The 12,912-nt window shown below is 40.5% G+C and overlaps 1 protein-coding gene across 5 annotated transcripts in view; it reads left to right on the top strand.

The window, feature by feature from the left end:
* GLRA2 (glycine receptor alpha 2) overlaps positions 1–12,912 on the top strand; it is a 161,805-nt gene that overhangs the window by 123,341 nt on the left and 25,552 nt on the right. For all 5 annotated transcript variants that reach the window (XM_037020430.2, XM_037020427.2, XM_037020429.2 and 2 more), the window contains one exon: positions 4,335–4,484. In XM_037020430.2, coding sequence (XP_036876325.1) covers positions 4,335–4,484 — 150 coding nt within the window. The remainder of the gene's footprint in view (positions 1–4,334; positions 4,485–12,912) is intronic.

Here is a 12,912-nt window from a genome sequence, read left to right on the forward strand (position 1 = left end):
AGGAATAAGAAGAAAACTACAGGAGTGGATGAGGTCATTGAGGACATGAAGATAGAGGGAAAATTAAGAGGAAGAGTTTGAGGAATACCAATGACAAATTTAAGAAGAACATCCAGCAAACAACTCCAGAAGCTGACACCAGGAAGCTTGGAAGAGAACTGACCCTGTGTAGAGTTGAGAGCGGCAATAGGAGGGGAGGTAGATTTCTATATGGAGGGAAAATGCCTGCTTTTCCTGAGACTTGTTTTTGGAGACAAAGAAATAAAGGATAATTGGAAAAGGACTTATATATCCATCCCCCACTTCAAAACCATCATTAGCTTATCTTTGCAAGCAGTCTGAAACCTCAACCCCACTCTCTGCCTGGCCTTCAGTGTGCCAGCCCGACCTATCTGTGCACACCTCACCACGTACTTCCCGAGGACTCAGCATATCCTGGTCACGTGGTGGTTCACCATCCCTGAGCCCACCCTCTCTCTCCCATCTTCATGGCTTTGCTTTCACAGCTCATTCCACCCTTCAAAGTCCTGGCTTTCCTCAGGCCCTAAGCCAAATACCATGCTATCCAGGAATAAAGCCTTTTCTGATTCTCCCTGCCAACATGAACCTCTCCATATTCCAGCAGGCTTTTGGACTTTCCTCTACATTGGCTCATGGGACCATCCACTTTTTATCAGTTATATGTTCACTTGACTATCTCCCTCGAAAGATCATGGTTTTTCAAACACCAGGCAGAGCCATTGGGATAGATGACCCCAGACAAACCAGACAACACTATAGTCTAGGTCAGGGGCTGGCAAAAGTTTTCTCTGAAGGGCCACATAATAAATGCTCTGGGTTTGGTGGGCCACATGGTCTCTACCACAACTACTCAACTGTGCACCACTCAATGCAAAAAGCTGCCATAGACAATATGTAAATGAGTATGTCAGTGCTCCAATAAAGCTTTACTTATAAAACATGTGGTGGGTCTGATTTGACCCACAGGCCCTAATCTGCTGCTTACAGACCTATGTGAATGAGACTTTCTGGAGCACAGTGGGAAGGGGTTCCCTGGAGTGGGATCTGGGAAGTCCTGGGATGAATCAAGGGCATCTTAGTTATCCTTTCATCTTCCACCCTACCTACCACCCCCAGTACCTAGTACAGTCTTCCATGTAGCAGGCCCTCAAATTTTATTTTTCTGAATTTAATATGCTTGAAAGGATAAGCAACACAATAAATCATAATAGCAGTCTGAGAGCTTAATTACCTTTGAAAACTATTTCACAAGATAGTAGTAAAGTAGTTCAGGAAGGGATCGTGTAAGCCCAAGAATCATAAAAAAAATGTGACTGACAGGGGAAGATGTGAGCTAAAAACATCTAAGGATTAGCAGCCAAAGAGAGAGAATCTGACATCAGAGCTGAGTAAAAGCAACAAAGAGGCATTTCAATCCTGAGAGACCAGCACCAAGGGACATCACATCATATGTAACAGATGTCTCCCAACACCCTCTAAATCCGTGTGAATAATGCATTTAATACCAGCACTTCAATACTGGAAAGATGTTCATGATTTGGAGGAAAGTCAGAGACCAACCAAAATGATTAAGAGACTGAAAGGATTCATTTATGAGCAGTTACAAAAGAAACCAAATACGTGCCTGGCCTGCTGATGGCCAGAAGGAGATGGGAAAGTGGTTTACTCATTACTGAGTGCTGTAAACACCAGGAAGGGGAGAAATGATGGTCAGCTCTATTGGACTTAGCTCTTGATATGGATATATTTCAGGCATTGACAAATTCCTCTCATTATTGGGTCTTAAAACATTTACAGGCCATCTGAACAATATATAGCTGGGAATGCTGTGATTGGTAATGTTCTATCATTACAGGAGAACAAGATTGCTCCAGAAAAGCAAATACAAGATAAATTATTGCTTATTAAGGAAAGAAACAGCCCAGGAATGCTAGGTGTGTGGATAGAAAAAATGCACTACTACCCCACCCCTAGAAATTTCCAATATATGCAACTGTGGATGATGCTATAGTGTAAAATTGTTGAAATTAAAGCACAAAGATGGAAAGATGGCCAGGTATTTCCTTCCTTCTATCACTCAATCACCCATTTATCCATACATCCCGAGTATCTACTGCTTACTCACTACTTTGCTGGGACCTATATTGGTGATACAATGAGTAATAGCACACTGGGCCTGCTCCCCCAACCAAAAAAAAAAAAAAGAAGCCAAAACCTTCCAGTCTAGTGATGGGATCAGGGAAGCTGGTAGACTAAGAAGGAACAGGCAGATTCGATAGAGAGTCATAAGGGAGTGAATAAAATTGGCCCCCAAACCACAAGTGAGAAAGCAGGAAGGTTAGGGCAGCTTCCCAGGGAAGTTGGTACCTGAGCCAAGTCTGGAAGGATGCTGAAGAGTCTGTTGACAAGCAAGAATGAGCATAACATCCCAGGTAGGAAGGGCGACATACTGGGAGTGCTGGAAATGGCAACATGCTGGGCCACTTTGTCAAAACATGTGTGTGACTGGCAAGTGGTTCAGATTGACTGAGACAAATTGCATAAGGGAGGTAGTAGCCTCAAAAATAATAGTTGGACTATATTAGGATGGTGGGTGATTCTAGTTTTCCTTGTCGATTTTCGGTCTTTCCCAAAATTTCTCTATTAGCAAAATCACATCCTCACGTAGCCAAATAATTACAAACATTTATGTAGCACTTATTCTATGCCAGGCACTATTCTAAGCACTTTGCATATATTAAGTTACTTTATCCACATAACTTTGTGAATTAGGTACTACTATTGTCCTTATTATACATATAAGGAAGGGAGACAGGAGGAGGTTAAACAATATGACAAAATTATAGAGATGGTATCAGAGCAATGGTTCCTGCTTGGGGCATCTCTCTCCAGAGTCTCTGGTTTTATAATTTCATATTGCTACCAACAAGTTTCTAAGTCAAGAGCCTATTTTAATGTCATTTATTCCCATAATCCCAGTCTAAAAATTGACCTAACAAACAAGCAGGGATACAGGCAAATAGTTGGGGGGAGGAATATTATTAACCCCAGCAAAAAATAAAACTAAAAATCACTTCAGTGTTCTATTAATACTGAATGATTAATCACAGTATAGACCATTATGCAAGCATTGGAAATTATGATTTAGAAGAAAGTTAAAAGACATGGGAAATGCTCACTATAAAGGTCAAAGGGAAATGCAAGATACAAATGGTACAATCCTAGTAGTGTGTTTGTGTGTATCCAGAAAGGAAATCCACTACTCAGGCTGAGTTCCAACTCCAGTCTTAGCTCTGTCACTTGCTAGCTTTGTAACTTTAGGTAGTAATTTAAGCCCTCTCTACCCCAGTTGACTCATCAGAAAATGGGGGCAATACAGTTGTTATAATGGTTGGAAAATTAATACATGTAAAATGTTAAAAATACTAGCAGGCAAGCATTCAGTGTCAGTTATCAAAAAACAGGAAACCCTATTTAAAAGCTAGATCTAGAAAGTACACATTCAGTTGGCAGTTTGATAAGCATCTTTTGTAGTGTGGGGCCCAATATGTTACAACTTCTTCAAGTTATTTTCCCCCTTATATTTAAAAAAATAAGTGGAAGTTGAGGTGAGGGGTACTTTCCATTGCAAGTAAGAAGTATTTGTTCTTAGAATCTGCTTCATCAAATTATAAGATGTACTAAACACTCTACCAACCACTGAAGGGTTATAAAAGTTTCCTTTTTAACCAGATACTTTCCCAAGTCTACGGCCCTGATGTTTTATTTTGGTTGAATATTCTTGAAGTGTGATCACATAAAACTATTTAGAAAGTTTCTATGTCAGTTAGAGCCAATAGATTGATGGAAATTACAAATGGATTTTTGAAGGGCCCAAGTGCATACATAGTTCATTTCTCATCCAAGTTTTGGAGTTATGTTAACTATCTTAGTTTGTAACTGTCAAGAGAAAAATAGAAGGAAATGAGCAGTTTGGAGAATAGTATCCACTCTATTTTACCTCAAAGTTCTGTTTTCTTTTTGTTTTTCATTAAGGAAACCCTTGCAGAGTCCTCTTTGGAGTTTGTCTCAAGAGATGAGGCTACTTGAGCAGAATGGCTGTCCTGAGAGAAGGAACAAGGGCCCAGCCGGGGGCCGGGTAACTTTCACTGCTCTGCACAGTCCGCAAAGTGAAATGCAAAATGCTTAAGCACTTCCTTAGGAAAGGCTAGAAAATTCTTGAAAGGAAATGAGGTTATTCTGCTGCTCACAACGCTAAAATCCTGGCTTCCTCACAAGTTTCCACGGCGTCTCTCTCTCTCTCTCTCCCCCAGGTCTCCTATGTAAAAGCGATTGACATCTGGATGGCGGTGTGCCTACTGTTTGTATTTGCTGCCTTACTGGAATATGCAGCAGTGAACTTTGTCTCCAGGCAGCACAAGGAGTTCCTGCGGCTCCGGAGAAGACAGAAGAGGCAGAATAAGGTACAGGTGACCCTCGGTGCAGTCAGTCATGTAGAGCTTGAGGTGGTGAACCGGGTGCTGTGACTCAGAAACCAGAAGAGCCCGTAATGAACAAGAAGCTAAGGTTAAGTTTTGTGCTGATGTGTTTTACGGCACTGAATGATTATGCAGGACAGTGCCTTAAAGTTGGGGCAGGATTGTCACATTTAGAAAAGAGAAATACAGGGCACACAGTTAAACTTGAATTTCAGATAACTAATAAAAAATATTTTGTATAAGTATGTCCCAAATATTGTGTGGGACATACTTACATTAATACATAATTGTTTATCTGACATTCAAGTTTAACTGGAAGCCTGTCTCACCTGGCAACTCTAACTGGAGATATATATATATATATATATACACACACACACACACACATATATACTCAATTTGACAAAATTACTTTAAAATCCTGTTATGTACATTGACAATTTGTGGGTGTGCATTTGACTTTGTGCACATAACTGCTTTGACTTTTTCATCAATTGCTTTGGTTTTATGTAAGTAAGGCTCCTACCCATGTTGCTTGCAACTTGATAAATCCAATTAGACTGATCTCATTGTCTCAACTTAAACTTTAATGCAGAAACCTAAACTTTACACTATCCAGAGGTTTGAGGTCTGAAACACAGCTCAACTCTCCAGTGGTGTCCAAACTCCTCTGCACATTAGAATAAGCCAGGGATCTTTCAAAAATCCCTCCCCTTGTGCCAACCCCATATCATTTCGGTCCCAGGCTCAGACTGGGGCACAGGCATCAGTATTCCTAAAGCACCCCAAGTAAGTCCGGCATGCAGACACACTTGAGAAGCACTGCTCTAGTCCACAGCCTGCGTTCACCTAGGGCATCTTGAGCTTTGCACTTGTTTTCACTTACAGATTCTGGGAGAGGAACATGCCCTCGCATATGGAGAATGCTAGTGTCTGGAACACCACCACTAGAGAACTGAAGCTAAAATTTTACATACAGGAGAGATATTTTTCAAAATCTCATCTCCCCAAAATTGGTAAATTAAACCCGCTAGTAAAACCATAGTTATATGCTACTCTGGTGGAATGAAAACAAAAATATTTCATTGTAAATCTTAATGCTTCCAAATGCCTAGATGTAAAACCAAACTCCTGTTGTGATTTAGATGTTGCCTATCTTGAGGAGCTTATGTGTGTGAGACCTCACTGAGTCCTGACTACATATACCAAAATGTTTCCTGCGCATAGTCTGGAGTGGTATCCTGCTGGCTAGCTCCCTGCTATCTTGTCTCCTTCTCTACCTTCAGAAACATTTCGTCCTGCCACAAACCTAAGGGAACACACACACACTAACTCACTGTCTGTCTCTTTCCACTCATACATTGTTGACTATCAAGCCTTTCTGTTTTTTTCCTCCTCACCTCCCTGTTGGTGATAACCATTTCTTTAACCTCATCCACAGGAATTTAGCACAAAGTGGCACAAGTTGAGGTCATTTATACCAACAAAGAAGTATTAGAATGTTAGGGTATTTCAGCACATACACTGAATTCTCTGGTTTAGCATAGTAGGTGGCCACTAACTGCATGCTCTCCCAGACTAGAGGTGGAAAATGAGTGTCATTTTGCTTCTCAATTCTCAATAATTGGGAGGACTTTTTTGGAATGCTATGCAGAAGATTATTAGTTTCTATCTGTACTTTATCTCTTCATAAAAATCACCTGGAATACTTGTTAAAAGTACAGATTCTTGTGTTCTACCCCACACCTTATGACTCAGTCTGCAGGGGAGGTCACTGAGAATTAGTTCTTTTCACAAGAGTTCCAGGTGAATCTTACTGTGATACAGTAAATTTGGGGGACCCTGGGCAGTATTAGAGCAGGTTGGGCAGAACGAGAAAGACAAAGGAATAGGCAATGAGACAAAGAATAGGTAATGTCAGGTTCATACAGGACTTTACAGGCCAGTATAAAGGAATGGATTTTAATCTGACTGGAATCCTCTAGTTAGTTTCAACATAGCAAGTATCAGGCTATCTAGAAGATAGTCTATGGGGTCAAGGGAAACAGCAGATCAGTTAGGAGACTATTATAGAAATACAGATGAGAGATATGGGGTGGCTTAGACTATGGTATTGGCCATGGGTCTGGATGGAAGTGCTCATATTTAAGATTCATTTATTCCATAAATATTTAGTGGCTTCCTATGTTCCAGGCACCATCTACATACATCCTTAGAACACACTGCTGAACAGAACAAAATGCAAACCCCTGATGAAACTTATATTCTAGTGGTTACCCTTTGCAATAAAAACTAATAGGTCATGCTAATGCATTTGATGTAGGAAAGGGAGGAAAAGAGGAATATGACTCAGATTTTTGGCTTAAGCAACTGGGTGGGTAGTGTTACTATTTATTAAGATGGAGATTATTGTGACAGAGACAGATTAAGGGTGGAACACAGAAGTCATATTTTGATGCTGTTAAATGTAGATGCCTATGGAACATACCAGTAGAGTTGGAAAGTAATTAAATATATGTGCTCAAGGGATAGACAAAATCTTAAAAAGTGTAGGTAGGAGTGACCAGCAAACAGATAATGTTGTAAATCCTAAAAACTGAGTGAGATCACCCAAGTGTCAATTTTTTTATTAAGTAACTATGTGAGGGATGGATATGTTAATTAGCTTGAGTGTGGTAATCATTTCACAATGTACACATATATAAAAGTATTGTACAACTTAAATATATACAACTGTTATTTGTCAATTATACCTCAAAGAAGCTGGGAGGAAAAATTACAAACTGACTAATGAAATAGTCCTCATTGGAGGCAGGTGGCTGGGGGGCAGGAACCTCTGGGAATGGAGCCCTCCACCATTTAGAAATCCTGTCTGAAGTAAAGGAAATGGTGGCCGACTTTAGCCATCACTTGCGATCGCCTTTGCTGTGCAGGGAAGCATGTAAGATAGTATGGAAGAAAACGCGAGTTCATGGGAGAATTTGTTTTCCAAAATGGAAGATACAAGAACATGTTTGACAGTGGGAGCACTGCAGTGGAAAGGGAGAGATTAACCCTGCAGTGAGAGGAGAGCTTAAGGGGGAAAAAGAACACCTTGAGAAGATGAGAAAGGGTGACATCCAGAGGCAAGGGTCAGAGCTAGCCTTACATGAGAACAAACAATTTATCATTTTAATAATGACTTAAATTATTGCCCATTCATCAATGAGGATACTAAGTACTGAAAGGTTGAATAGTCTGCCTATGCCCATGAGCCAGGCGGTGGTGCAGCCAGATGGGCATGCAGTGTGATGTCTGTCCAGATTCTGGTGCTTCAGCGCTGCACAGCTGGCCCAGAGAAGGGCGACGAGCGCCAATGCACTGCGGCTTTGCTCATGGTAAGATGCACGAGCTCTTAACTAACTGCCCCTGTCATTTCCATGGATCAGGAGGCAGTTTATCAGCAAGGGTGAGGTGGAAAGAAGGAATGCAGAACACAGGGACGAAAGAGAAATAGTATTAAGTCATAATTGGGGAAAGTAAAAAAGCCATTGCTTAAAGGAAATGGGGTCAGAATGCTGAGGCAGTGAGTGTGCCCATCTGAGATCTGTGGTTATGAATTAAAGTCTAAAATTAAATTTTAAAAGGTAATTTAAAACAATCAGCAGATGAGTCTATATCTTAAAATGGCTATAGTTTAACAAAGTTAAAACTTGAGGGGGATATAGGGAGCAAAACAAATCATACTTGACCTTTGTAGTCATACTTGACCATTGTTATCATTGACAATTGAATTTTGAAAAAGAGCAAGAGACATTTCCAATTATTTGTCTCTTAGGAAATGAAATACCTCTCTCTAAGGCAGTACTTTTCAAGTTTCCTTGTGCCTGAACCATTAAGAAAGAAAACGGTAATGACTGTGAACACTGAGGACTTACTATATACTGGCACTGTTCTAGGCAGTTTTCGTACAGTAATTGATTTAATCGCCACAACAGCTGTGGGAGTAGTGGGATCATACAGCCCAGCTCACCTCAGAAAGTCCTCCTTTTGCCTGTTTTCCTGATGCCTTGTGGGAGTTAGCATTTGTCCTGGATTATTCATTTTAAACAAAACACTGTTATTCATAGTTGCATTAAAATAAACTGAGATGGGTTTGGTTGACTTCCCCTTTGTCCATCTGGTTTCTGTCATGGTGTGATCTTCTGGGGTGGGGGTATACACACGTAGTGCACAAGTTCTCACTTTGACATGTGAAATCTCAAAACAAACCCACAACCATCACTATCCCTGGCCTCTTTTCTTGACCCATTCTGGAAGCAACATTATAACGGATACAGTCCAGGAGAGCTCAGAGGGAGCTTGCTGGTAACAGGAAGAACAGTGAGGCACAAGAGGCTGAGATAAATGCCTTTCTTTCGGTCTCTGTCCGTAATCCTGCTGGCCATCTGTGTACCAGCCTTGGTACATGACATGGCAAATAATCACCATGAAGCCATTAGGCTACCACTTGATGGGGTCAGTGGAAACCATGGGAAATGATAGGATCAATGAACCTGAAACAAAATAGAAGCTGAGCAGTCCTGCTGTTGTGCATCTGAATGTTCATGATTGGTTGTCATTTTTTGCATGACATAGATTGCAACTCTGTTTCATTGTTTGATGATGTATTTTTATTTTGCAATAATTAACACTATAGAGCTATATGACCTGTTAGTGCCACTATCCACTATCAAAATTGTCCTCTTTTGGAAAATTAAGTGGTCATCCTGCCAGTAATGAAGGCAGTGTTCTTATCTGTAGATAAGGAAACACAAGCAAAAAGAGGTTAAATAAAATGCCCAAAGCCACACTCACAGGCAGTCTGGCTCCAGAGTCCCTGATCTTAACTGCTGCTGCTCAGAGCTCATGTTTTGCATCTTACATTATGATCCAGTCTCCCACACTCACACATGTACACATACTTGAAACAAACACCTCTAATACATTCTAGCATTTTCTGTCCTGCTTTTTTAATGCTGGTCATCAGGATGTGACTAGGGTCAGGCAAGTGAGGGAAGTCACACAGGTACAGAGTCAGATCCTGTTTTTATTTAAAATTTTGATATTTTGTTCACCATGGAATTTTTTCATTAATAATTTTAAAACACTGTATTAAAATATTTATCTGGAGTTTTGGGTTCTGACACCACCTTTAATTTTGTACCTGAAGCCTTGCTCACCTTGCCCTAGTTCCAGCCCAGTTGGTCATGAACCACTAAATCTTCATAGACCCAAAGAGGATGTGGAGTTTAAAGGAAAAAGAAAAAGAAAACACCACTTAAACAAACATTCCCAATGAAAAAACTCACCTCTTTAATTTCCCACTGGGAAACTGACCTCCACAACATACAGGTTGATTCTTTAGAAGGTATAAGAAAAACCAAAAGCAGATCATTTTCCAAAGCGACACTGACATAATTTATTCAAGGAAGATATTTATTGCAAAAATATCTGAGATTCGATTTACTTGCATGGGAAGAGTGCTTGGTGTTTACTGAACAATCAAGTTACGAAACGGGGTCACTTTCAAGGAAGGGCCAAGTAATTTGTGACTAGGTGTATTTGCTTTATCTTTTCTACATCTTGAAAAGCAGCCACTGTCAGTTTTATCAAAGCCAAGTTTCTCAGAAACTATAAAGCCCAGATCAAAATTTGTATATCCCTATGGTTGTACAGCCCCTGTCTGTTAGAAGCTGATGCCCCAGGTCTATGTTGTAAAATCCTATTTTTATGTTATCAAGTATCTTCAACCAGCTGCAATGAGCCACCTACATCCACCTCCCCCATTTTCACTTCTCTAGTCTTTCTTCCTCAAAGGGAAATTAGACTGCCCAAGATGCACCCCATGTACAGATATTTTTATAACCCCAGAATTGAAATAATGAGTTCGTGATTTTACTCTACACCATCTAAACAAGAGAAGTGGAAAGAATTAGGGGCAAAATGAATTCTTCCACTTTACATCCCACTGTTAGTGGCTCTGGATAAACTACTCTTCAGTACAAGCGCACTCTATCCAAAGGTAGAGAACCCATTGAATCCCTTCCAACCCAATTAGAATATAAACTAACTTTGAAAAAAGGCTGTTGAAATGCAGATGTCACTACCACTAAGCCTTATGACCAAATAAATCCCAGCAAATGAGGACCCTATTGGGCTACCATTAGAATAGGCTCAGCCTCTGGGACTCTGAAAAGGTCTCTCACCTTTCCTTTTCTTTTTCCTCTCCAGCAGCTTAGAGCAGTGGTTCTCAACCAAGGCAGTTTTGCCCCCTAAGGGACATTTGGCAATGCCTGGAGATATGTTTGGTTGTTGTACCTAAGGGAGGGGCGCTACTCACAGCTAGTGGGGAGGGGCCAGGAGTGCTGGTAAACACCCTACACCACGCAGGACGGCCTCACAGCAAAGCATGATGCAGCCCTTGGTAGTGCTACAGTAGAGAAAACCCTGGTTTACAACATTGTTAGGCTAAACTTCTCAAATTAAAAGTCTTATTTTCTGTTTCTTGTGTGCTAATCATGTCCATCTTGCAAACATTTGCCGACCAAGGAGAATGCTTTCAGTTTCACTGACCCCGGTCAGAGTCAACTCCTGCATGATTCATATATAGGTGAGGCACATTGGGTGATAGCCAGTTCTTTTCCTTGTGTTAGAAAAGGTAAATTCAATCCAGCAGATGATATTTGAATTTTATTTATTCAAACGCATACTCAATTGAGTAAGAAGAAAAACTATCTGATTGGCTTAGATAATTAAGACATAAATCATACCACAAGCCCTAAGAAAACAGACCTATGATGTTATGCATAGCCATACATGAAGGCAGGGCCCACATCTGGGAAATAGTAGGTTCACACTCTGAATTAATATCCAGATTCTGGGAGATGAAGACACTTGTGTGTGAGTAGGGAAAAATTAAGTTCTTCATCACACCTATTTAGGGAATGTTCTGTGGTGTGAAGAGTCATAATGAAAGCTTATTTTTAGGATTAACAACTGAACACATTAACCTTTGGTGGTTGAGGGCACACACACTGATGTTTAGGGTTAAAGAGAAAGAGAAGGTGGTAGGACAGTGTTATAAAGAGAACAATGATTTCATCCCTTCTAGAAAGAATCCACTGGAAACTTTCAAACTGGGTTTCTTATTGAAACTGGGAGAATGCATAAGAATCCTCGCTACTTAGATTGGCAAGAGGCACAGGAAGAGAGAGTAAGCAGTAACAAAGGCACGTGTCCAGCTGCATACTACAACAGCAGGCCACAGGCTGGCACTGGAGTGGGCACTACATCTCGATGGCCCCACTCCAGACCAGTACTTCTCAAACTTTGGTACACACAAGAATTACCCTGAGGCCTAGGTAAAACACAGATTCCTGGGCCCAGCCCAAGAGATTCTGACTCAGTAAGTCAGAGCCTGGGACTTGACTCTTCTAACAGGTGCATGCCAGGTGCCAGGTGCCAGGTAATGCCGAGGCTGCTAGTCCAGAGAACCTCGCTTTGAGTAGCAAGGGTCCAGGACTGCTAAAATGGCTTTCAGTAATCACAATGCTATGGGCACTTCACACCATTGCTACTAATATGTCAATACTCATGTCAAGACATTAACTCCAGTGATTTAGCCATTGAAAAATTAACAACCAGAAAATAAATTAGTTAATTTAAAGAAATTTTTAAACTAGAAATTCCTACAGGCCTTTTTCCTTGTCCTTGAAAAAGAAACTCCATAATCTTACTTTATTTTTCCTTTTCAGGAGAATACAATGAAACAGTGTGTGTTCTCTTTTGTCATTTAGCTTTTTTCTATATCCTGCCACATGTTTGCATGAGGTGTTTAAAGAGACTTCATAGATCATTAATTAAAGTAACAACTGCTTCCTTAGGAAGTAGGATGTTGAAGAGGTTGTAACTGCTTCCCTTGGGAGGTAGAAAGCATGTTTGTTTTTTGTCTTAAAGGTTGAGGGATTTAGATGAGATTTTAACAGACCTGTGTGGATTAGGAATTCAGACTTAATTATGAAATCCAGCAAGAAATAGTAAGTCTCATGGTACTTTATAATTCCACTATACAACCGGGGTAGAGAGCTGGTGCTTGTCAGGGACACAAAGGCCTGAAATATTTTTAAGGTGTTTTTCTTCTAGGCCTGTTCCATTTTGCTAGGTATTATGGTAGACTTATTTTAGGGCTTGCAATATGGATTTTCTTTTACAAGATGCAAAGTGATTTGCAGAAGCAGCCATGCAAATGAAATCCTGTCTTTTAGTGTCTCTTTCCAATTCCTTCATCTCCAGCTATTAACTATTATCTCTGTTTTCTTTACTACTTTCCTACTAGGTCGCATTTTTCAGTCTCTGGTTTTCTCCTTTCATAATTTTCTCTTTCCCTTACCCC

This window comes from Manis javanica, chromosome X (genome assembly GCF_040802235.1).
Source record: "Manis javanica isolate MJ-LG chromosome X, MJ_LKY, whole genome shotgun sequence".
Lineage (NCBI taxonomy): Eukaryota > Metazoa > Chordata > Mammalia > Pholidota > Manidae > Manis > Manis javanica.